We start from the raw sequence: 21,604 nt of genomic DNA on the forward strand, positions 1-21,604 counted from the left end.
ACATATAACAGTCAAGATTTATATTTATTTTTACATGTACTCATAGCCTTTATTCCCATTTAACAATGCATTGTAAAATTTTCTTTGTGATGTATAGTAGAAATATTTTGATAAATGTAAATGTGATTTATTTTTCTTCTTGATATTATAACCCCGGTGTATTAAGCTAGTTAATTTGGCTTTAGATAAACAGCCTTTAAATATTTATTTTTTATTTTTTAAGGAAACTTTCAATTTGATTTCAGCAAAGTATAAGCAATATATATATTCACAAGTAAAAGTCTAAAACGTTTGGCATCTCATTTGCAAAAGAAATTTTTAAATGCTTTAGATAATATTTGCTTAATATGTCTTCTGTGAGCCCTTAACATTTAATTTAAAGTAAAGTAGGTAGCTAATTTTTTTTTGTATGTGATATTTTAACCATTATGTAGAGAAATTTTTATTCAAAAAAATTATGACTAAGTAGTACCTAAGTGTACTGTATAATTTTAAAAAGATTATTTTATTAACAGTAAGACAGAAATAATATAAATTTGCATTTTTGTAACAAAAATTATAAGATGTTTATTGTAAAAAAATGGTTGCCATTAACTTAATATATTTTGTACATGCAGTAAAAATGGAAGGAAACGGATATGCTACTTTTATAAACCAAATGAAAAACATATTTAAATTCAGTCAAAAAATAATCACTCTTGAATTGTAGTTGCTTTAAATGGTACAATGTTGAAACTTTAAGAATCTACAGCCAAAATACCGTTTTTTTTTCCAGAAGTTTTTCGCCATTTAATCCCAAATTGGACCTGAATATGCCTTTCAACATAAAGTTCGTTCTTAGTGTTTCTCAAAAATTATCATATTAACTCATGCCTTGAGAAAAATATTAGGTTTATTTTAAGAACAGTTAATAATCTGTTTTGGGAATACTTAAGTCAGAAAAACCTATTCTGTTTAGTACAAAATTACATTGGTCCTACGGCAACCGCGTAAAGTAGCCTTTCATATAAAAACTAGTAGATATTATCATGTGATGTATGTATGTGTCTCAATGTAACAAGGAAATATACTCGAATTATGTATCAGACTCTAATTTTATAATGTACAGAAACAACCAACCCTAAGATTGCTCAACCATTATTCGCATGTCTTGTTTATGTATTGAAATGGGTTTGTTACATCTAAGGATCCCAAGGGTTAGGAAAGTGGACGATAAATTAATTTTCACCCCCCAATGACGACTAATAAAATTACCCTTCTGTAGATTATAAAGATTGGTGGAAACGTTTTGACACTGAAGGTTGAAGTAGGGTAGGTACTATTTTTATCGTATTGTGTAGGTAAAAATAACTAAAGGGCACAAAATACTGCGATACAATTTGGCCATATCGGTGTGTTATTTTCAACTAGCGGCTGTGGTCCAAGCATCTAGGAACTCTGAATTCGTAGGAGTAAGGAAAGTAGGAAGATAGCCTAAAACCTGTAAGGAGCTTACTTAAAATGGAGAACTCAGTCGGTTCAGTAGTTATCGAAATCTTAAGCTACAGACAAAAAAATTACTATATGGGTATAACAGGATAGAAATTGTAAAATTTCTTATTGTTTTAGGTCAGTTATAGAGAAGCTAAGCCTCAGTTTACAGTTAAACAAAAATAAACTAAAGGATATATTTCTTTATTAATAACAACTAATTTTTCACAGCACTAATTGTGACTTTAAAATACACATCTTGATCAATTTATAATCAACAATATTTAATAATAACAAACTTCATGATTTTTTTTCAGTTAATGTTAATATATACATTTTTTTAAAGAGATAGTTCCATTATATGGTTTATATCCCTTATTTTTTCTTTGGTGTGACAGTATTATTTTCATAGTATTGTATCCTTCCCATTCTAAAATGATAGCTTGATATCCGGGATAATTCTACTGGACTTATCTGAAAGTAATATAACATTAGATTAGGTAGAAAGAGTTCCATAATTAAATTTATCCACAAAGATTAGTTTAGGGATAATCCCCGTATCAGCTCCAGCTGTAACCAAAAACTAAAGTGATTCGAAAGAAAATATATTTCTTGATTATAGCTTTTTTTAGGGGGTTTGTCTTAATAATGACTAGTTATCATTTTTCTGCACCCCAAATCTTTATTCGATCTTTTTATTGTTAGTTAAACCTTACTCCCGAGTAAAACTGTAGGTGTGCATTGACTTCTGCACTATCCCAAAGTAAAATCATCAAAATTACATGTTTATTACAACAATATTTTCTCTCCTGTTCTAATATTTTTTTAACTGCATAATAGTTGTAAAATTTGATTTTACATTTTCGTTCTTTTTTTTTGTTTTATATTCCTAGGACATTTAATGCGGACTTCAATTTTTTTTTCATGTACCTAATGACAATTGATTGTTCTAATTATTATCTAGAATGGTCATTTTAATGAAATTTTTAAAACAAAGAAATTTTTGTTAGGAAAATGTATACTTTAGTGGTTAATAATGGTCAAACAAAGCATATTTAAAAGCTTACTTATTTGCTAAAAAGGATTCTTGCAATTTTCTTAGTTGTGCGCATTTAGCTGCTACCTCGTCAGGCGTGTGACAATCAGCAAACTCACTTATCTAAACAATTAACATTTGTTTTTATTGTGACAAGTACATTTGATCTCTAATCTACTTTGAAAAGTGTAAATGCGCACTACTTAGAAAATAAATCAAGTCAGGGATTTACAAAATTGACAATTGAGGCTAATCAATCAACACAATTGACAACACCAAAAAAACACAAGTTTTTAACAATCAAATTCAGAAAATCAGAAGTTAGTTGACAAGTCAGATTTACTTACTTAAACATAACTTCTGCTCCGCCACTATTAATTTGTTCAATTTCTAAATCTTGTATATTAGCCCGTCTATATTTAGTAGGTATTTGCCACCATTCCAAGGATTTTTTGGCGTCTGACAAAGTAGCCTTTATGACATTTTCAACTTTTGGTGGAGAAATAATTGGTTGCTCTATTGCAGGCACTTCTATTCCATTGATTTTCTATAAATTTGGTAATTTTCAATGTAAATCCTATTGTATAAAGTAATAAGCTTATTTGTCTGTAGCGAAGGTTCTTACAAAGCGCTGAACCGATAGGGTTCTCCTTTACAGTGAACCTTGTGTTTTATATCGTAACAATGAGCTAAAAAGTCTAAAATAGAAAGAGTAAACACTCTTTATAATTATCAGGAAGTCCGTTTTTAACATGACCTATTTTAAGGTATTACCTTTTTTATGCTAAATTTTTTAAGGTTACAATTCTATTTATATGAGTTCAAATGGTGTTTTCTAGGACAATAAGGAAAGTTTTGTAATCGTATCATGTAAAGAAGTTGGAAAATGTAATTAAAAATATTTTTAGATAATTATAAAAAGATAAAAGGGCTTTAATGAATGAAAATTACCCCTGATTTTCTGAATTTAATTAAAGGTTTGTGTGGTGCCACTGTGGCATAACCAGGACCAGATAAAAACTTGAAACATAAAATCTTTGTTGGTTTATTAAAGTGATAATGTAATTCTGTTTACATTTGAAACAAGGATGACAACATCCATAAGTAGCGAAGCACAAAAAATCGTGGATGGAAATACGTAAAAGTAGATTTAAAGTGTATTTATTAAAAACAAGAACAGATTTATTGGAGAAAATAAACTCGAAACCTTGTTTTATTTTTAATGATGACGACGGTCAAAGTAGATTACATAAAAGATTCTCATAACAATGGGAAAAATTATTTTGATACTGATGTCCCAAAAAAGTTTGAAAATTGGACTAAAAACACCAAATATATGGGAAAATGTGTAAAACAAATAAAAATAGCCAAAAACCTGATAAAAGGCAGTCTGACCGCCATGGTTGTTTTCTTTAAACGACGGGAAATTTAATTTTGATATCTATAACTGAAAAAAATTTGAAAATCGGACCATAAACACTGAAGATATGGAGAATAATGTGAAAAAATACAAAAATAGCCTAAAACCTGCAAAAAGGCAGTCTGGCCGTCATGGTTGTTTTCTTTAAATGACGGGAAATTTAATTCTTATATCTATAACTGAAAAAATTTTGAAAATTGGACCATAAACACTGAAGATATGGTGGAAATGTGAAAAATACAAAAATAGCCTAAAACCTGCAAAATGGCAGTTTGACCGTCATGATTGTTTACTTTAAACGACAGGAAATTTAATTTTGATATCAATAACTGTAAAAAATTTTAAAATCGGACCATAAACACTGAAGATATGGAGAAAAATGTGAAAAATACAAAAATAGCCTAAAACCTGCCAAAAAGCGGTCCGACCGCCCTTGATGTTTTATAATTAATTGTGCTCCTTAATAATGGGAATGTTGTCGAAAAATTTTAGCTGTCTATCTTTAATAGGAGCCGAGAAATTCACGTTTCCCCTATTCTGTCTCATGACGGACGGACATTGTGAATTATAGAGTAGCTTCGCTACTAAAAAGGGGTAATGTTTTCACTACTAATAAAAACGTTGATAATGTTGAACCCAGGGATAAAAAAAAATCGCAGCGTTAAGACATAAAACTAAAATCTACCAAAAGAAGACTTTTATGGTTATCGTTCATTTCATTTAGAATGGAAACCCCTCTAATTTGCTACCTACTAATGTTCTACGAATAGTTTTACTAATACTAAAAATGGAAACAGAAGGTTGACAGACATTTAAACGTGTTTTTAGTAGCGAAGCTACTCTATAATTCACTATGTCCGTCCGTCTGTCCGTCCGTCTGTCCGTCCGTCCGTCTGTCCGTAATTAATGAATTGGGGGAAACGTGATTTTCTCGGCTCCTATAAAAGATAGAGAGCTGAAATTTTTTGACAACATTCCCATCATTAAGGAGCACAATTAACTATAAAACATCAATTGCGGTCGGACTGCTTTTTAGCAGGTTTTAGGCTATTTTTTATATTTTCTAAATTTTCCCCATATCTTTGGTGTTTATGGTCCGATTTTCAAAATTTTTTAAGTTAAAGATATCAAAATTAAATTTCCCATCATTTGAAGAAAACAAAAATGACGATCAGACTGCCTTTTTGCAGGTTTTTGGCTATTTTTATATTTTTCACAATTTTCTCCATATCTTTGGTGTTTATGGCCCGATTTTCAAATTTTTTTCAGTTAAAGATATCAAAATTAAATTTCCTGTCGTTTGAAGAAAACAACAATGACAGTCAGACTGCCTTTTTGCAGGTTTTTGGCTATCTTTATATTTTTCACATTTTTACCCATATCTTTGGTGTTTATGGTCCGATTTTCGAAATTTTTTCAGTTAAAGATATCAAAATTAAATTTCCTGTCGTTTGAAGAAAACAACAATGACAGTCAGACTGCCTTTTTGCAGGTTTTTGGCTATTTTTATATTTTTCACATTTTTACCCATATCTTTGGTGTTTATGGTCCAATTTTAAAAAAATTTTCAGTTAAAGATATTAAAATTAAATTTCTGGCGTTTTAAGAAAAGAAACAATGGCAGCCAAAGTACCTTTTAGCAAGTTTTTGGCTATTTTTATAAGTTTGACATATTTCCCCATATCTTTTTTGGTCCTATTGGTATTTTTGGTCCAATTTTAAAACTTTTTTGCATTAACAGTTTCAAAATATTTTTCCCATTGTTATATGCATCTAGTATGTAATTTATCATACATAATAATACAAGGTTTCATGTTTATATTCTCCAATAAATCTAACCTTGATTTTAATAAATACACGTTAAATCTACTTCTACGTATTCCCATCCACAATTTTTGTGCTTCGCTACTTATGGATGTTGTCATCCTTGTTAGAAATATATTTGAACTAGGTATCATGTTTTATTTAAGAATAACAAATTAGAGATACGACCTTAAATATTGAACTTTAATAGGTACAACTTTTGTAAATAAAATTTCCTCGGTTTAATAAAAGACCATAAATTTATCAACGAATAAGAGAATACTTTTAATAAACTTTGGGTACCAGCAAAATTTGCAGTCATATTTCAATTCCCCTTCCTCCTTTTTACTTATTCATGTTCTTCCTAATATTTGTATTCTTTCTCACCTTATCAAGCTGAGTCTTGCCAATGGTAGGAGTGGGTGTGACAGTATTCTGTGCAGGCACATCTGAGTCGGAACTACTGGAGCTAGAGCTACTCGAGTCAGAGTCTAATCATTAAGGTTATTTAACTTTTGATTAGAATAATATAAAGGTATCAATGGAAAGCAGAAATCAAATGTTTTTTTGGGGTACTCTTATAAAGAATATTTAGAGTTTTATGATTCTATGATTATTTCTCCACTAACCCCAAAGTATTACAAAAGTTATTTTGCTTGTTGACTGCAGATAGCATAAATGTGACAATGATGTACAATATTATTTTAAGATTAAACGGCAGTGGATATGTTTGACCAGCCTATGAATACCAATTCTTCATGCAACATATATATATATATATATAAAAAAATTCATTGTTTGATCATCAGACGGTAGTACTCATCTTAAATTGTTACTGTGCAACAATTTAGTTTTCCTGTTTAACTCAAAAAGTTTATACTTCGAATTATGCGCTTCTTTTTATACAATTGTCCTTATTTAAATAAGAATATGATTGGTAAATAACATTCCTGAGTCAGAAGAGCTTGAATCTAACTCTGGTTCTTCTGCTGAAGTAATGCTCATACTGAACTTCTTATTTTCGGACTAAAACAAAATTTATATTTTGATTATTTGTATCACACCATCCATGAACTTTATATTTAATTGAAAAGTAAAAAAAAACGTTTTTTTTTATTTCGGGAGTGGATGGGGGGGGGGGGGACATATTCAAGTACTTTAGGGTATGTAAGATCTAGGGTTAGTGACAACGGGTGGTACTTCAAGTAAATTGTAATACAGCGAAAGCAGAGGTTTTGCTGATTAATGATTATTTTAGGTCATAATTGATCTTCTTTATAAAATATCAAAAGAAGGTAGTTTTTGGTAACTCTGCAGGTTACTTTCACAAAATGGATGGCTACATATCCTAATTGTAAAAACATTAGAATTTGCACAACAAGGCCTAAAAATAATCTGGTAAATGAAAGGCTCAACAATGCAAAAATAAGCACACAATTTACATAAAAATGTGAAAGTTTAAGTTTACATTAGTTCAAAGTTGTCTCTAGCCATGTGCTGCTAAGGTATACATTTTCCTATGAAAATAAGAATTGATCCAAAAAATGACCTGAATGACTGTGGCAGCATTAGGATTCTCTGCTGGGATGTCAGGTTCAACTTTAACTTCAACAGTTTCTGATGCAGCACTTGCTGCTGATATTTCTACCTCTGGGGTTTCTTGACTAGATTCTGGTGAAGACTCTGGTCAAATAAAAAATTCTTTAGGTATTGAAAATTGTCTTAAAATGGGTTTATTTTAGTAGTTCAATTGTTTTGACTAAATTATTTAGTTGTAAAGGAGATAAGATATTAAAATTACCTGATTTAATCTCTTCAACAGGTTTAACTTCATCATCTTGACTAGTTGAGGCTGCAACAGCTATTTCCTCTGCCTTCTCATTAATATGTTTAGCTGTGGATTCCTTAACAATATTGTCAACAGCTGCGTCCTGGTTCCTTGCTGTTTCAACAATGGCTTCTATTGCTGCTTTATCATCAACAGATACTGTTGACTTCTTTTCAGGTTCCGCTTGAAAAATTGTATCAACAATGGCTTCAATTTTCTGTGCTATTATTTCTGGCTCTGTCTGGTTAATAGATTCGGCAATAGTCTCAACTATTTCAGGGACAGCTTCTATTGTTTCTGGCTCAGCAACTGTCTCTTTCTCTATGATTTCGGGGGCAGCTACAACCTTTTCTGGCTCAGCAACTGCTACTTTCTCTATAACCTCGGGGGCTGCTGAAACATTTTCTGGCTCCGCAACTGTCTCTTTTTCCATTATCTCAGGGGCAGCCACAATTTTTTCTACAACTTTATTTTCTTGAGCAGGAGAAATGTTACTATTTTGAAGTTCAAGATTTTGAATTATTTTCAAGACTTGGGCGACTTTGTCCTCCTCTGGGGCTATTTGTTTAGGGGGTGGTGGGGCTGACATGTTGCTACCCCTAAAAAAATATATTTGTTATCTCGTAAGTTTTGAAACCTTCCTATAAAAAGAAATTAAAATTCTTTATAATAAAAAGGCAATTTCTTATTCATAAATATTCCTTCAGTTAAGTCAGTTTTCAATCACGTAGGTATAAAATTAAGTATTGAATACAATTTTTTTTATAAAATTTACCTAATATTGCGTCCCGCAGGGTTTAAAATCATTATACTTCTTTTAGTCTCCACCTGAACACTTCCATGGCCCAAACTTCTTTCTCTATTTCTTAAAATTCTTCTGGTTGGTTCGACCGTCAGGCTGCGGATTCTTGACCTTCCCCCGCATTTGCAGAGGGCACCCACCCCCGTTATGCTCATTTTTTGACCTTAAGATTCTGAAATAAAATGTAGATTTTAAAATTTTTTGTCAAGCAAGTAGATGTTTATCATGTCTTAAAACTTCATTATATATCTATAAGTTTGTTTTATAAACGAAGTTAGATAGACATTGATGGGTACATGACGCTTGTATGTCAATTGACACTTCTCATTTCCAAAGATTATTCTTGCAGACAACCAACCCTTTAATTACACGATCCTTATCATAAAACCTTCTATGTGTGCATAATAAGCTGTGCCTGTTTATGGGTTAGGTTATTTCCACACAATTTTACTAAACAATTGTCATACCTTACCCTACTGAGTATAATTTCTAACATCTTTGGATATTGTGCGATTTTGTAGTAATGACTCGAACCTAAAACCCTTCATCAAAACTAAATTAGTTTACTTCTATTTTAAGCCTTTTAAGTCACAATGCTTTTAACATACTAAATGTACTCAATACACTTTAAAAGTGTTGCATAAGTCCAGATTAAAATACCTAACTTTTTATACTTAGTCTGTCTAATCCTAGAATCGATGTAAAAATGCAAAACATATGATTTCACTTTTGGAGGATAATAGCAGACGAAAAAGGAAAGCTAGAAATTCTTTTAGGCTGTGCCTAGTTTTCAATGTATTAATAAAATTTTGCAAAATATTATTTTTAAGATATATTTTATGCCTAATTAACGACAATTATGCTCTAAAGAAAGTGCAGTAGTAAGAAAATAGCAAGATTTAAAAAAATTAATCTATCTTACAGTAAAGTACTATACAGTACATTTAAAAAGATTACAGTCGATCTATATAATATTTTGTCAAAATTACCGACAGACGAACGTACAGACCATAGGTGAGTAGCTATACTATAAACGCATGATTTCGCCATAATTTCAATGTTTTTAATTCCTTGTAATCTTATTTATGATTAATCTTACACCATAATTTTAAAAATGTCGTCATTTTCTATGTAAACAAAGATGAACCAATGAGAATAGAGGAAAATAGGAAATAGCAGAAAACATTCCACCAATCAAAATTTAGTTTAAATTATTTTGACCAATGAGAGACAAGGAACCTGAAGTTGTCAAAATATTGTGAAACTTGTTTCACCATTCTTGTAAATTTTATTAATAAAAATAGTTAATTTCTAGATATGATAAAAATATTATAGTGATACTATTATGATCATCATATGATAATCTATTCTTGTGATTTTTTATAAAATTATAAGTTAAAATTACTATAAAGATAGGATCGGGGCAGAAAAAAAATCATCACCTGCTGCTGTGATTATCAATTCTAAAAATTATCGTAAAAAACTTAAAATTTCGTATTTTAACTTAATTACATTTTAATTTAAGTATTATTTATTATGTAAATGGATCTATTGTTATATATAACGCTTTTTATACCAACTAACCTTAATGCAAATAGTCCATGTGAACCTAAAGTTTAGAATTAACTGTTTAATAATTACATGCACAATACCAAAACATTTCACAAGCATAAATAATAGACATACGTACATATATGATTATCTAGCACATAAAAACGTTATTTTATCATGGTATCCTGTTAAAAATGTCGGAAACTTGTTAAAATAATGTTTTAATCATTAAATTTTATTTCTTTATATTGAAAATAACTCTTTACTTTGTTTGTAATCCATTATATATGATAACATTTAAAAAGTCAACATGATCTAAATTTTTAAGAGGGTTACATGTAATAATGCAAGCTAGCATGATTTTATATATTTCTAAGTACAGTATAGTAATGTATGTTAAACCTCTACGTTACTTTAATAATTAGATTTGTGTTAAAACCTATATGATGATATAATGCATGATTAAATTTAGTGACGTGAGTCATATGTTTTATTTTTAATTACATCAAGTTATGAAATTGTGATTTTATGTGCTAGAAATTAGAACTTTGTTTTTTTTTAAAATAGATACAAAGTTATAGGTACTAAAATAGTATTTTCTTGGAGTATCTAATAAGTATTATATGATAAGCTTGTAGTGACATATTTATGTTCAGCATAATAGTTTTTTTTTGTGTAAGGTATCTTTTGGTTACCTATTACCTAATTGGGTCGTGATTCTCATTCGATTTCAAGTGATTTTCTATAGAACCTAATGGCTAATTCGCTTTAAAGGGATGCAATACTCTAACATCCACTATTGGATATTAGTTGAAGTAACACCCAATAGGCAACCAACCCTTTGATTGCACGACCTTTGTCTTAGAAGTCATAACTGTATCATCATCAACAGGTTAGGTAGATTACTAGGTATTGAATTGTTCTTTTTTTATTTCTATACAGGGGTGTATATTTTGCACAAGATTCATTTTTTCCCCTGCTGCAATTTTTCAATATTTTTTCCCCTTCTGGTTTTTTTCAAGCAATGAATTGGGAAGAATTTAAAAAATTTTCAAAAATATTTATTTTATTTATACTATCCCCTATTATTTAATGATCTTCATTATTACAGAGTTTGATATAATGTCAGGTTTCAGTACAGGTTTAGAACCTGGTATAAGTGGTGTTAAACGAACAAGTTCGGGGGCTGTTAAAAAACCTCCCGTAGATTCTATAGGTATGTATTGATAATGTCAAACTTTCTAGGCATATATATTGTTGAATTGACTATAGTGTTCCAACGTTCGTTTTAGTGTATAGTTACTACGACGTAAATAAAAGTATTTTTTTTGTGATTTGTAAAGAATAGGTAGTTAACAATAGATACCCCATTCTTAACCTTTAACACTTTACTCTATGTCTGACTATGACTGATATTGTTGTATAATTCGTCAAAAAAAACTGTATTTATTCATTATGTTTTTAGGATGGTGTTATACACGATGTAAAGAAGACACAAGTTACAGGTAGCGTATGATAAAAATTACAATTAAGTAACAACTGTTTAATTATTATTTTACATATTTTAACATATTGTATACCTATTATCTAATCTTAACAAATTTAGTTATGCATGGACGATTGAAGGATTTCGACGAAAAATGGAGACTTACAGTAATGGGCAGTGTCTTACATCACATAATTTCAGGTAAAAACAATTTATATAATACCTATATAATACAATTTTTTATAGCGTCATATTTTAACATATCTTATGATTTACAACCCCACATACTATAGTAGTTTGATGTTTGTTCTTTTCTCCATTATCAATATATTGTTTTTTTCTCTCGTAGTTTTTAATTTTCATTTAAGTATCTTATTTGCGATTTGTAGCTTTTATATTAATTGGAATTTTCTTTCTAACTCATATCACCTAACCTGCAAGCCATGGAAGCCATTTTATATATAGTTTTGGAATACATATTGATACATTTCTTTCTTGAAATCATAAGTTTACTTTACTGTCTTCATTAAAAATTTTGCATGGGTAGGTATTTTTTCATTTTCTTAACAAAAATAATGATTCAGAGTTATGGTAGATGGAAAGGAGACAGCATGGAAACTCGAATGTTTTCCAAACGGAAAACAAAAAGCAGGAGAGGTATGTGTCAAAAAATTCATTCTAGTTGAAATATAATATATAATTTTTAATTGATTAGGAGGTATTTATGATTTGTTCTACTAATATTTTACAAAGCCTTTAGGTTACAAAATCTTCGCTTTTCACTTAAAAGGCTTTGGAAATTGACATGGTTCTTCTACAAATGTTAACAGGCAGAGGCATTTCTTCTTTTAAGGATATCATTATTTATTTATTTGCAGGACACAGTCGGAGCTGTTTCAGTTTTTCTTTATCCAATGAACAATCATGCTATTAACAGGTTACCCTCTTTGTAATTCTCTGTATACCTAATGAAATAAGGCTGAACAAAATTGCATTCACAGGCAGAATCACCCGACAAATCTGATAGCAAGGACTTCCAAGGGGGGGGGGGGAATAAACTGGTGATTACCCCCCTCCCCCCCATTTAAAATGTACTCCTACCTTGGGGGCAAACCCAAGCATTTAGGAGGGGGTATTTACTCCCCCCAAAATAAATAATCCCTATCAAAAAATTTTGCGCGCATTTTTACTACTACATATTTAATAGTATTTCATAATTAGATTTCAGGTGGGGTAATTACCCCCCCCCCCGCCCAAGTAAATTTTACCCCCGGGGTAAAAATTTTACCTCCCCCCTCCAAAGACAAATTCCCTCCCTCCCCTTAAAAAAATGTTACCTCCCCAAATAAAAAAGCTTGGACGCCCCTGTCTGATAGTATAGCCAATATGAAGTTTAACAAGCACAGCTCTTTAGTTAGGCCCTAATACACAATACTATAGTCGTTGAATAATAAGGCGAATTTAAGTGAAATTTCATTTCGATGTTATTCTGATAGCCCAATAACAATATTGAGAATTTGAGATACTGACTCATAATATAATGCAATAATTTGAAAGGTTTTAGAAAAATCAATGTCTTAAATTGTGTAGATGACAACCTTAAATGTTGTCTAGACTGTTTATTAATCGTTTACTTAAGAACATTATCTCAATAAATTTTATTTCTTAAGTCATTGAATTATGTTTTTATTTCAGAAATTTTTCCTTTGCAATTGGCTTTGTAAACGAAGACCAATCCAGAGTCATGAAGGGAAAAGGAGAACATTGTTTCAGGTTATAATTATTAAGAAAAGCAAACACAATAATGTTTAAAAGAAGCGCAGCAATAGCTAGCTAACAACATTTTATCATGGCATAAAAATTTCTTTCGCAATTTATGAATTTTCTTTCAATTTGCTCATTAACAAGGATGGTTCTATGAACTATCGCAACAATCTTTTGATGACTGACGAACGTTTTCTTGCTATTACATCCCATGGTCACATTTGTCGTTATTTCACTTGCTAATGGGACCTAAGTACGTAGGTATTGAATTAAATTGCAATTTGATTATTTTAGTTAAAAAACCCTCAATGTTTGTTTTATTTTCAGGGATAATCAAAATGGTTGGGGCTGGTTGAAGTTAGTCACACATCAAACATTAAAAGGAGAGAGTCGAGACGGCAGGTAAGCTCTCATTTTTTGAATGCTACTTACATTACACCACCTTTGATTGTAGCCAATGTTTGGCATGTGTCACTCTCTTAACCAATAACAGTACATCTATACTTAAATTTTGATGCTTTCTTTAAAGTAAACCAATAGTAAGTTTTTATCTTTCCACCTTTTTTCCTACCTTGTTTATATTTGTATGGCCCCAAAGACATCTAAAACACTAGTCTCCAATTAAAGTAGGAATTTAAAGAATATATAGACAATTTTGCAACGTGTTATGATTTATTTCTCCAATTATATTCTGCAATTTAAAAGAATAACTGTCCTGACAGGGTCCTCCTTAGTCCACTGGGTGGTGTTTCATGTTTAAATGCAGTTTTTGAGATACTTGTAATCCTTTATTGAAGAAACATCTGTCATCCAACTGAAATAAAAAGAACAGTTAATATCTCATTTTAAGACTTGCATAATGTCAATGATACCATCTAATCACATAAACAAAACTTTTCAATTTGTCAAAATCTGAATTTAAGAATTAGTAGAATGTCTATAAAGTATTACCTATTTTTTAAGGAGTGAAAGTGAGAAACTATTACCAAATGATTGTTTAAATATCCTGTGTGTGATGAGATTTAAGGGAGAGGATCATACAACCAGCGGAACTACTAAACCAACAAATATTTCAACTTTTGTAGGTAGGTATGGTTTGATTTGGGAGCTTCATTTCATCTTTTAAATGATTTAGATGCTTTGCGTTTAAAAAGCTCCTAAAATGTAGCAGCGTTAAAGAGCTGTCCTTTTTTTGATCGGCTCCGCTCCTGCCTTGACGGAAAAATAAGATGTTTTTAATCTAAATCCACAAAATTCCAATTTGGGCCTCTGTTTCTTTTTAACGGGTCCACTCCACATTTCTTGTTTATGGTGGAGCTATTCTATAACTTTGAACTTATGTCTGTTTTTTTTCTGTCCAAGAAACTTTAACTTGCTCTTGTATAATTGCCCATACTGCTTCTACCTATAAATATATGCATTTTTTTTGCTTGTATACATACACTAGTACCAATACTTTAATATATTTCATATTATTTCTCATATTTTACTAGCTGCTGCACCCAAGTATCTAGGGGCTCTATATTCGAAGGAATATGGAAGGGAAGCAAAATAGCCTAAAACCATACCCAGGCGAATTTATAAAAATAAAATAACCTTAAACCATCTCGAACTTGAGTCTCCACTGTAAAAAGGGAACCATATCGGTTCAGCGGTTAGCGAGATCCATCGCTACAGATAAAAAAAAACTTATATATAATAGGAAAAAAATGTCTCGTAAGAATAGGTATTAGCTTTATATTTTTGAAATTACTGTTATGTTATTTTTGTTGGGCTACTTAAAGACATATTTGTCCCTGCTTGCAGAGAGTGATTCTGAAGAGGACAAGGATGACAACAAGGGTATGATGAACCTGTTGGAGACAGGAGACCTAGCGGATATAGAGGTGTCCTGCGGGGGTCAAACTTTCCAGTGCCACAGTGCTATTCTAGCTTCCAAGTAAGTTGCTATTATTGTGTTGACCGCAAACTTATTTGCTAATGTAACTAATGGATGTCCCTTTGTGTGCCAATCTGCTAAGTCCTCTTATGTCTGTATGTATTGTATTTAGCTCTGATTTTTTAAAGTTAGGATTCAGATGCACTCTGAGATTGGAAATGAGAATCCTTAGATCTCGTAGACTGATCGTTCCACACTTTTCAAGGAAGTGTAGGCCCTTTTTTGGGGGGGAGGGGGGGGGGTACTCTTTATTACGTACTAGCGACTTTGCCCCTTGCGGCCTCTAGGGGTACATGAAGTAGTGTGGCCGGGTTGAATTCGACATCCTCCCCCCAAAATAGTTTTAAACCTCCCCAGGACCTTCGAGATGCTACATTATAAAGGAAAACCATATCGGTTCAGCGGTTAGAGATCCTTCGTTACACCCAGACAGGCAGAGATCCTGTTACTTTTTTTATAATTATTCCTGTTGTTATTATTTACGACTGTACTTTTCTTATCTTTGTTTTTTTATTGTAGTTTTCTTAGGTTTGTTTTTATGTAGGTACCTAACTAATTTTGTGTTTTAGATCCGAGGTATTCCGAGCTATGTTGGTGAATGATATGAAGGAGAAACAAACCAGACACATTGATCTCATTGACGTCGACCCAGAAGTTTTCAAGGTACAATTTAGTCTTAAGACTTTATAAACGGAAAATAGTATTTGTTTCTTGAACGATTCTGTTAGTACCTAAATGTTTTATTTAAAAAATTTAGATTCCAAGAAAATTTCTAATCTTAACCTACAAATCAACCAATAGTTAGAAGATTCTTTTAATAGTATCATGTTTTCACATTATTATTGTTTTTAAAATACGTTATTAATGAAAATATATGGTAGACAAATTAATTATACTACCTACGTATTTAATTTTCATTCTTACTCGTTCATTGATATGGCCTTTGGGACTGATAAAATAGTTTCCAAGTTTGTCCCTAAATCTGCCTTTTTTAGTTTTACAAAACTTGACCGATTTTTATTTTAAAAAGGCGCCAGTTTTCATGAAATCTAATCTTATTTCATTGAATTTGAAAGCATGCTTAGGTATATACTTACCTATTAATATTTTTTATTTAGATATTTTGTTTTAGGCCATATTGGTTTATATTTACGGTGGCAACCTGAATTTTCCCAGCTACGAACAGTGGAGTAATATACTCAAGGCATTCATGTTATTACAGCATTTATATTTAGATAGAAGCGCAGCTTCTCGTTAGTTAACAAAATGTCTCCGTCTCTCTAACTTTCTTTCTGATAATACCTGCCAAAACCTACTATTTTAACTATAATGCACAGAACTGATATTATTTCAAAAGAAATTTCTTTTTTTGTTTTTCCATTTGTTGTGGTTATAATTCTCTTTTATTTCAACATAAAAAATTTTTTTTGTTCCCTACTGAAATCTTTCTTACTTATAAATATGATAGTAATAAACTGAATGTTGTTAAAAGGCTGCAGATCAATATGGGCTGTTACAGTTGAAAAAGAGGTTAGTATTGTATTAATATAAGTAAAGTTACAACATAATAAATTTCTGTTAGTTTAAATATACTCACAGAGCCCCAATCATGATTTTGTATGATTCATAAAAATGGTTTTAATTTATCAAGAAGCACAACTACTATAGTGCAGTGATAGAGTTTAGTTAGGTTAAGTTAGGTAAATGTTAATGATTGCCCCGCAAGTTAAGGAAATTGGGTCTGCAAGGACTAGAAATAGGAGAGAGGCTACTTGAAAATACGACGAAACCCGCTACTTCGTTTTCTTTACATGCTCCGATACTACTTTATTAACTAGGTAGATAGTTATTATATACCTTTATATTCTTTTAATTTGTAGATGTGAGAAAAGTCTATGTAAAAGTTTGCGTATAGAGAATTGTTTGGACCATTTGATAACAGCTGACTTGCACAACGCCACCAGACTCAAACAACTAGCAGTCAAATTTGTTGTTGAGAATGCACAGGTAACACTAACCTGAACTAACCACGACACTAAAAAATGTTTTAGCCGTCTTTATCCCTTTGTGTTATATCAACTATGTACATAATATTCTATTTGTAAAAGTAAAAGTATGAGTTTATACAATTTTGCCTGTCTTTTTCTGTCAATTTTTAAAAATTTTATTGTAAGCTTCATTAGTGAAGTCTTTGAATTTATGTTGTACACGAAAGGACAGTGTTATATATCAAAAAAGTATTACTTTGATTTATTATGTTTTGAACTAGGTATTATCTGCACTTATATTCGTAAATTTTTTACCACTGTAGATTAGAACTTACAGGGTGCGCCACATATCCTCGGACTTTTTCTAAATTGTAAACAAATGAACATAAAATCGTCAATTTTAAATATTTCATTAAATTTTAAAAACTGGGAAGCAAACTAGGTATATGACTTTTAGATCATTGATTAAAATCGCCGCCAGCATCAATCACCGCCTTTACCCGCCTCCTCAACCGCCGGCAGGCCCAGGTCAAAATGTACCTGTCCAAGATGGCGAAGTTCTCCTTAATAGTGGCAATGAGGGAGGTCTTTGTGGCATGGGCACGTCTATTGGTGCATGCTTCAAAGTAGCCATAGGCACAAAAGTCCATTGAATTAAGATAGGGCTGCTGGGAGGCCCCATTTCCTTAGGAATGTGAGTAACCGCAGGATCCTAATTCACCCAACTTTCAAGCTACCATTTGACACGGAGGCCTTTATTTAGACCACAGTTGAGCTAGAACGACGTTCTATACCTTTTTAGAAATGGCATGAAGATTCAAATAGGGTTGACAGCACAATCCATGGTCTAAAATAAGTTTTTAAGTTCCATATGGGTCTCTAAAGTCGAGAACCGAGAAATTTTCACGATTTTACATGATTTTTGACGTTTTTGACATCTCTAAATCTGTCACGTTTAACTTTGCCGGAGTACTACAGCCAAGCCATTTTAGATAGAGAGCTCTAGTCTTTTCTAGTGTCTTACTTATGTATCTAACAGTATCCCCAGCAAGTTGCATAACTCTACCTTATCTACAGATGGGCTGAGGTCCGATTTATTGGGCCCTAGTCGAGAATCCAGATTATACCGCCGGCGCAACTCGAATCTGCCTTGTTGAACATAAGCGCGGCCAGCTCGGAGTACGAGCCTATCTTCGTCCAAAGATTTTTTTGTGCTTAAAGGTCATTACCTAAGCTTTTTATAGTGGGGTCAAACGTCCTGATTGGTCAAGTAGTTTTGACGCTATGGCCGTTTAAAGAATGTCCGAGGATATGTGGTGCACCCTGTACTTTTGTAGGTTTTTTTAATTACTTGATAAATAGGTCGCAGGACAACCACAGCAATGACAAATGTTGGAGTGGACAAACGTAGGAGTGTCTAAAATATTAAGTTAATTAAGTATTTCTAGACAGGTTAGGTTATTAAGAATAAGATATGAATATACAAATAAGCCCCACGCATGGAGTAGACAATTTAAAAACTCATAAGGTAGTTTAAAATATGTTAAGTGTATAACCCGACGTTTGATCACTCCGGCATTTGTCTTAGGTCCGATAAATATACCTAATGCTTGTTTTTCATCGTCAATTTTGATGTTCCTAGGAAGTGACATACCAGCCTTGTTGGAAAGAGAAACTGACAAGATACCCAGAAATTTTTACTCAAGTATTCAGGTACAAATATTTTAATTGTAATGGATTTAATATTACTTGGATCTTACACTAGATTATCATGTACTCTAATAAAGTGAAATTTGTAGCTGGCTAAAATAACGATCCACTTCCTTTACAACATTTCCTCCCCTACTACTAGAACGAACTGAACAAAAAATGATGTCCATGTTAGCAACCTGAATTGACTACAATTTTTCCCTTGTTATAATATCCACGTACTTTCTACTCTACATCCATTGTCTCGATGGCACCACTAGATCTTACGTTGGTAATCTTACGAAGTATGTGCATGATAATTATATAATATTATATCATATGGTGAGTTGAGTAGTTACGTTACTAAACATGCTTGGTATCAAAATCTTTTTTAGCCTTCCTTGAGATTGAATTTTAGTGCTTTTTAAAGTTTTGATAGTTTAGTTTATTATCTAAAGTTAAAGTAAAAGAATACCTATGGTGTATTCACGTACTTATTATCCATTGAAATATCATATTAATATTATTGTAGTGAACTAGCCAACCAAAGACCTAACAAGAAGAGTAAGAGCAGCATGGTTATGATGTCAATTAGTCCAGATATTCCCTGGTCACAATATAAACAACCTCATGACTCAGGCATTCATATTCTTCAAACATTATTTTTTTTTTCTTACACGTTTTTTTTTAAATCTGTGTTAAAAACACAAATATTAGCATTTTCACTTAAAGTACCATGTTGCGCATAGATAATCTTCCCGTCCCATTATTTTCAATTTATCTCACGAAAAAAAGCAGGTGTGGAGTAAGAGACCAACAGGCACTTTGTAGAAAATTACCCAAACATTTTTTTCTCTCATTATTTCTGAAGACTTACTTTTAATTTCAAGAAGGCCTAGTTCATAGTTCTATCATTCTTTTTTTGACCACAAACTTCGGCTATGAAATAAACATTTTTGCGGCACAAATCTATCCTTTAAAATATAAAACGAAAAAATAAAGGAAGGTAGGCACCATGGGGGCTTTAAACACTAACCGATTACTTTTATAAATAATCTACGAAGAATGTGATAATTAGCAGACCTTGAGTACAGACCTTCCAATTAAAGAAACCAACAGAATCACAAATCACAACACATGAAGAATCTACAGGGATATAGTTCTGATAATTACAGCATAGCAACTCTTTAGTTTTATGTAGGTATTATTTATTTTCATTCTTACTATATTACTTTGTGATGCGTGGCGAAGGAATATTTTGCTTTCCATTATTGGTTTATTTTCTTTTCGGACTTTAAATTTCTCTATCTTTGCTACGCACCTTTGCACATATTTGTAATCGTTTTAACAATAGATGCTCAAAAATTATAAGTTTTTGGGTACAAAAATTGCTTAAAATCAAATTAGTTTATACTATTTTATAACAACTACCTACACCTTTTAATTTTTAATTTTTTTTGTCTTCCTTTTTAATTGAATTTTTTTTGTTATTCTAATATTTAAAAAAAATTAATTTGCATGTCATGCTACTTTTCTACAACTAAATATCGAATTATTTTGTATGTTAATAAAATAGGGAAGGATATACCATCGGAAGGTAAACAATTTGCCTCAATTTTCTTTGCAATAAATATTTGAGACTATACAAAAAACTATGAAAATAAATAACTCTGTAATTATTAAACAGTTTAAGGTCAAATATATTTCCTGATATGTAGGGGTGTGTGGTAATTGAATTTAGGGGGTGTTCAGTTCATACCCCACTTTGCGCAATTACAGCGGTTGCACACCCCTAAAAAAAATAACATTATTTACACTCCCCCCCCAAAAAAAAATTTTACATTTTTGGAGGGTGTACAAATTTTTGAAATCCCGTTTGCGCGCCCGTTAGATGTTATATCCTGGCCCTTTCCTTATGAAAATCTGTTGAATGTATATTTTTTCTACAATATGGATGGAGAGTCAAATCCTTTTTTGAATGATAAATATTAGATGGTAATTTTTAATGATATTATTTAAATGTACCTTTTAGTAAAAAATAAATATAAACAAAAGCAATTATATCTCTACATAGCGTAGCATTAACAAAGTAGCGATATTTTAGATTTTTAAAAATTAGTAATAGTTATTATCACATCGTATTGGAAACAGCTTTCCGCGAATATAAAAATGTACTTTTATAAGATTAAAACCAGCATTGTTAGCCCTGAGATGCCAAAGGCACTGACTAACAAAACTGGTTTTAATATTATAATTGTACATTTTAAATTCTTAGAAAACTGGTTATAATACGATACGATACATGATCTTTCAGTATGGCTCAATCCAGCGGATATTAATCGGTTTCGTAGCCATAATGGAAACAAATTTTAAATAATTTATGGAAAATGTAATGTTTAAGCGTTAGTAAGTCAAGCAAATTTAAAGAATTAACAGGAAGTTTTTATTCTAGTTATGAAAACACAGACGGACAAATCTAAATATAGAGTAGCTGCAGTATTTCCAAGCAAATAACTCATACAAAATAGTAACTTAACTGCTTCAATATAAAATATCCAGTTACTACCTATATAAGTAAATATTTGTTTTTTGTTGCAAAAAATCGTGAAAATTGTAAATTACCATTTTATCATTCTTTAAATCCTTAATTTTGGATCTGATAAATTTTGCATTATTTGAATTGTTTGTAAATTCCAATGTGATAAAACTTTATATCTAAATATTTTTTTTTCATTAAATCTGTAATTAGTATGTATTTGGTGTTTTTTACGTCATTTGATAAAAAGCGTATAGATTTTTTTCCATCTATTCAAAAAAAACCTAATGCA

The 21,604-nt window shown here is 31.2% G+C and overlaps 2 protein-coding genes and 1 long non-coding RNA gene across 5 annotated transcripts in view; 1 reads left to right on the forward strand and 2 right to left on the reverse strand.

Annotated features, from left to right (window-relative positions):
* The window catches only part of LOC145323599 (speckle-type POZ protein-like), a 31,206-nt gene extending 10,372 nt beyond the window's left edge, over positions 1-20,834 (forward strand). The window contains exons 2-18 of one of the 3 annotated variants that reach the window (XR_013881023.1): positions 11,020-11,126; positions 11,376-11,415; positions 11,517-11,597; positions 11,981-12,053; positions 12,275-12,333; positions 13,092-13,169; positions 13,488-13,562; positions 14,124-14,245; positions 14,967-15,099; positions 15,669-15,762; positions 16,232-16,303; positions 16,592-16,629; positions 16,980-17,106; positions 18,730-18,800; positions 19,309-19,415; positions 19,855-19,973; positions 20,464-20,834. Coding sequence is in view for 2 of the 3 variants with exons in the window: in XM_080165985.1 (XP_080022111.1) it covers positions 11,033-11,126; positions 11,376-11,415; positions 11,517-11,597; positions 11,981-12,053; positions 12,275-12,333; positions 13,092-13,169; positions 13,488-13,562; positions 14,124-14,245; positions 14,967-15,099; positions 15,669-15,762; positions 16,232-16,303; positions 16,592-16,629; positions 16,980-17,106; positions 18,730-18,800; positions 19,309-19,415; positions 19,855-19,883 (1,293 nt within the window). In the remaining variant the exon portion in view is untranslated. Of the gene's footprint in view, positions 1-11,019; positions 11,127-11,375; positions 11,416-11,516; positions 11,598-11,980; positions 12,054-12,274; positions 12,334-13,091; positions 13,170-13,487; positions 13,563-14,123; positions 14,246-14,966; positions 15,100-15,668; positions 15,763-16,231; positions 16,304-16,591; positions 16,630-16,979; positions 17,107-18,729; positions 18,801-19,308; positions 19,416-19,854; positions 20,441-20,463 lie in introns of those variants that run through there. The other 2 variants (XM_080165985.1, XM_080165986.1) reach the window with 2 other exon arrangements.
* LOC145324508 (uncharacterized) lies at positions 1,659-6,552 on the reverse strand. Its single transcript, XR_013881282.1, has 3 exons — positions 6,549-6,552; positions 6,117-6,220; positions 1,659-1,944 (listed from the first exon to the last, which is right to left on the reverse strand). It is a non-coding gene; the product is annotated as an uncharacterized LOC145324508 (long non-coding RNA).
* Positions 6,634-10,237, reverse strand: LOC145323600 (uncharacterized). The gene is made up of 4 exons (XM_080165987.1): positions 8,333-10,237; positions 7,531-8,156; positions 7,279-7,412; positions 6,634-6,755 (listed from the first exon to the last, which is right to left on the reverse strand). Exons 1-4 carry the CDS (start codon positions 8,512-8,514, stop codon positions 6,648-6,650), a joined length of 1,050 nt encoding a protein of 349 aa, XP_080022113.1. The 5' UTR covers positions 8,515-10,237; the 3' UTR covers positions 6,634-6,647.
* Positions 20,835-21,604: the final 770 nt, after the last annotated feature.

Source organism: Acartia tonsa, chromosome 7 (assembly GCF_053477335.1).
Source record: "Acartia tonsa isolate MP-2025a chromosome 7, ASM5347733v1, whole genome shotgun sequence".
NCBI lineage: Eukaryota > Metazoa > Arthropoda > Copepoda > Calanoida > Acartiidae > Acartia > Acartia tonsa.

Excerpts from the sequence above, each read along its gene's own strand:
- LOC145323600 (XM_080165987.1), bottom strand. The coding sequence starts at position 8,514 with ATGAGCATAACGGGGGTGGGTGCCCTCTGCAAATGCGGGGGAAGGTCA. Across the intron at positions 8,157-8,332 it reads CCTGCGGGACGCAATATTAG|GGGTAGCAACATGTCAGCCC; the intron begins GTAAATTTTATA and ends ATATTTTTTTAG. Across the intron at positions 6,756-7,278 it reads ATGCTGCCACAGTCATTCAG|TCCGAAAATAAGAAGTTCAG; the intron begins GTCATTTTTTGG and ends ATTTTGTTTTAG.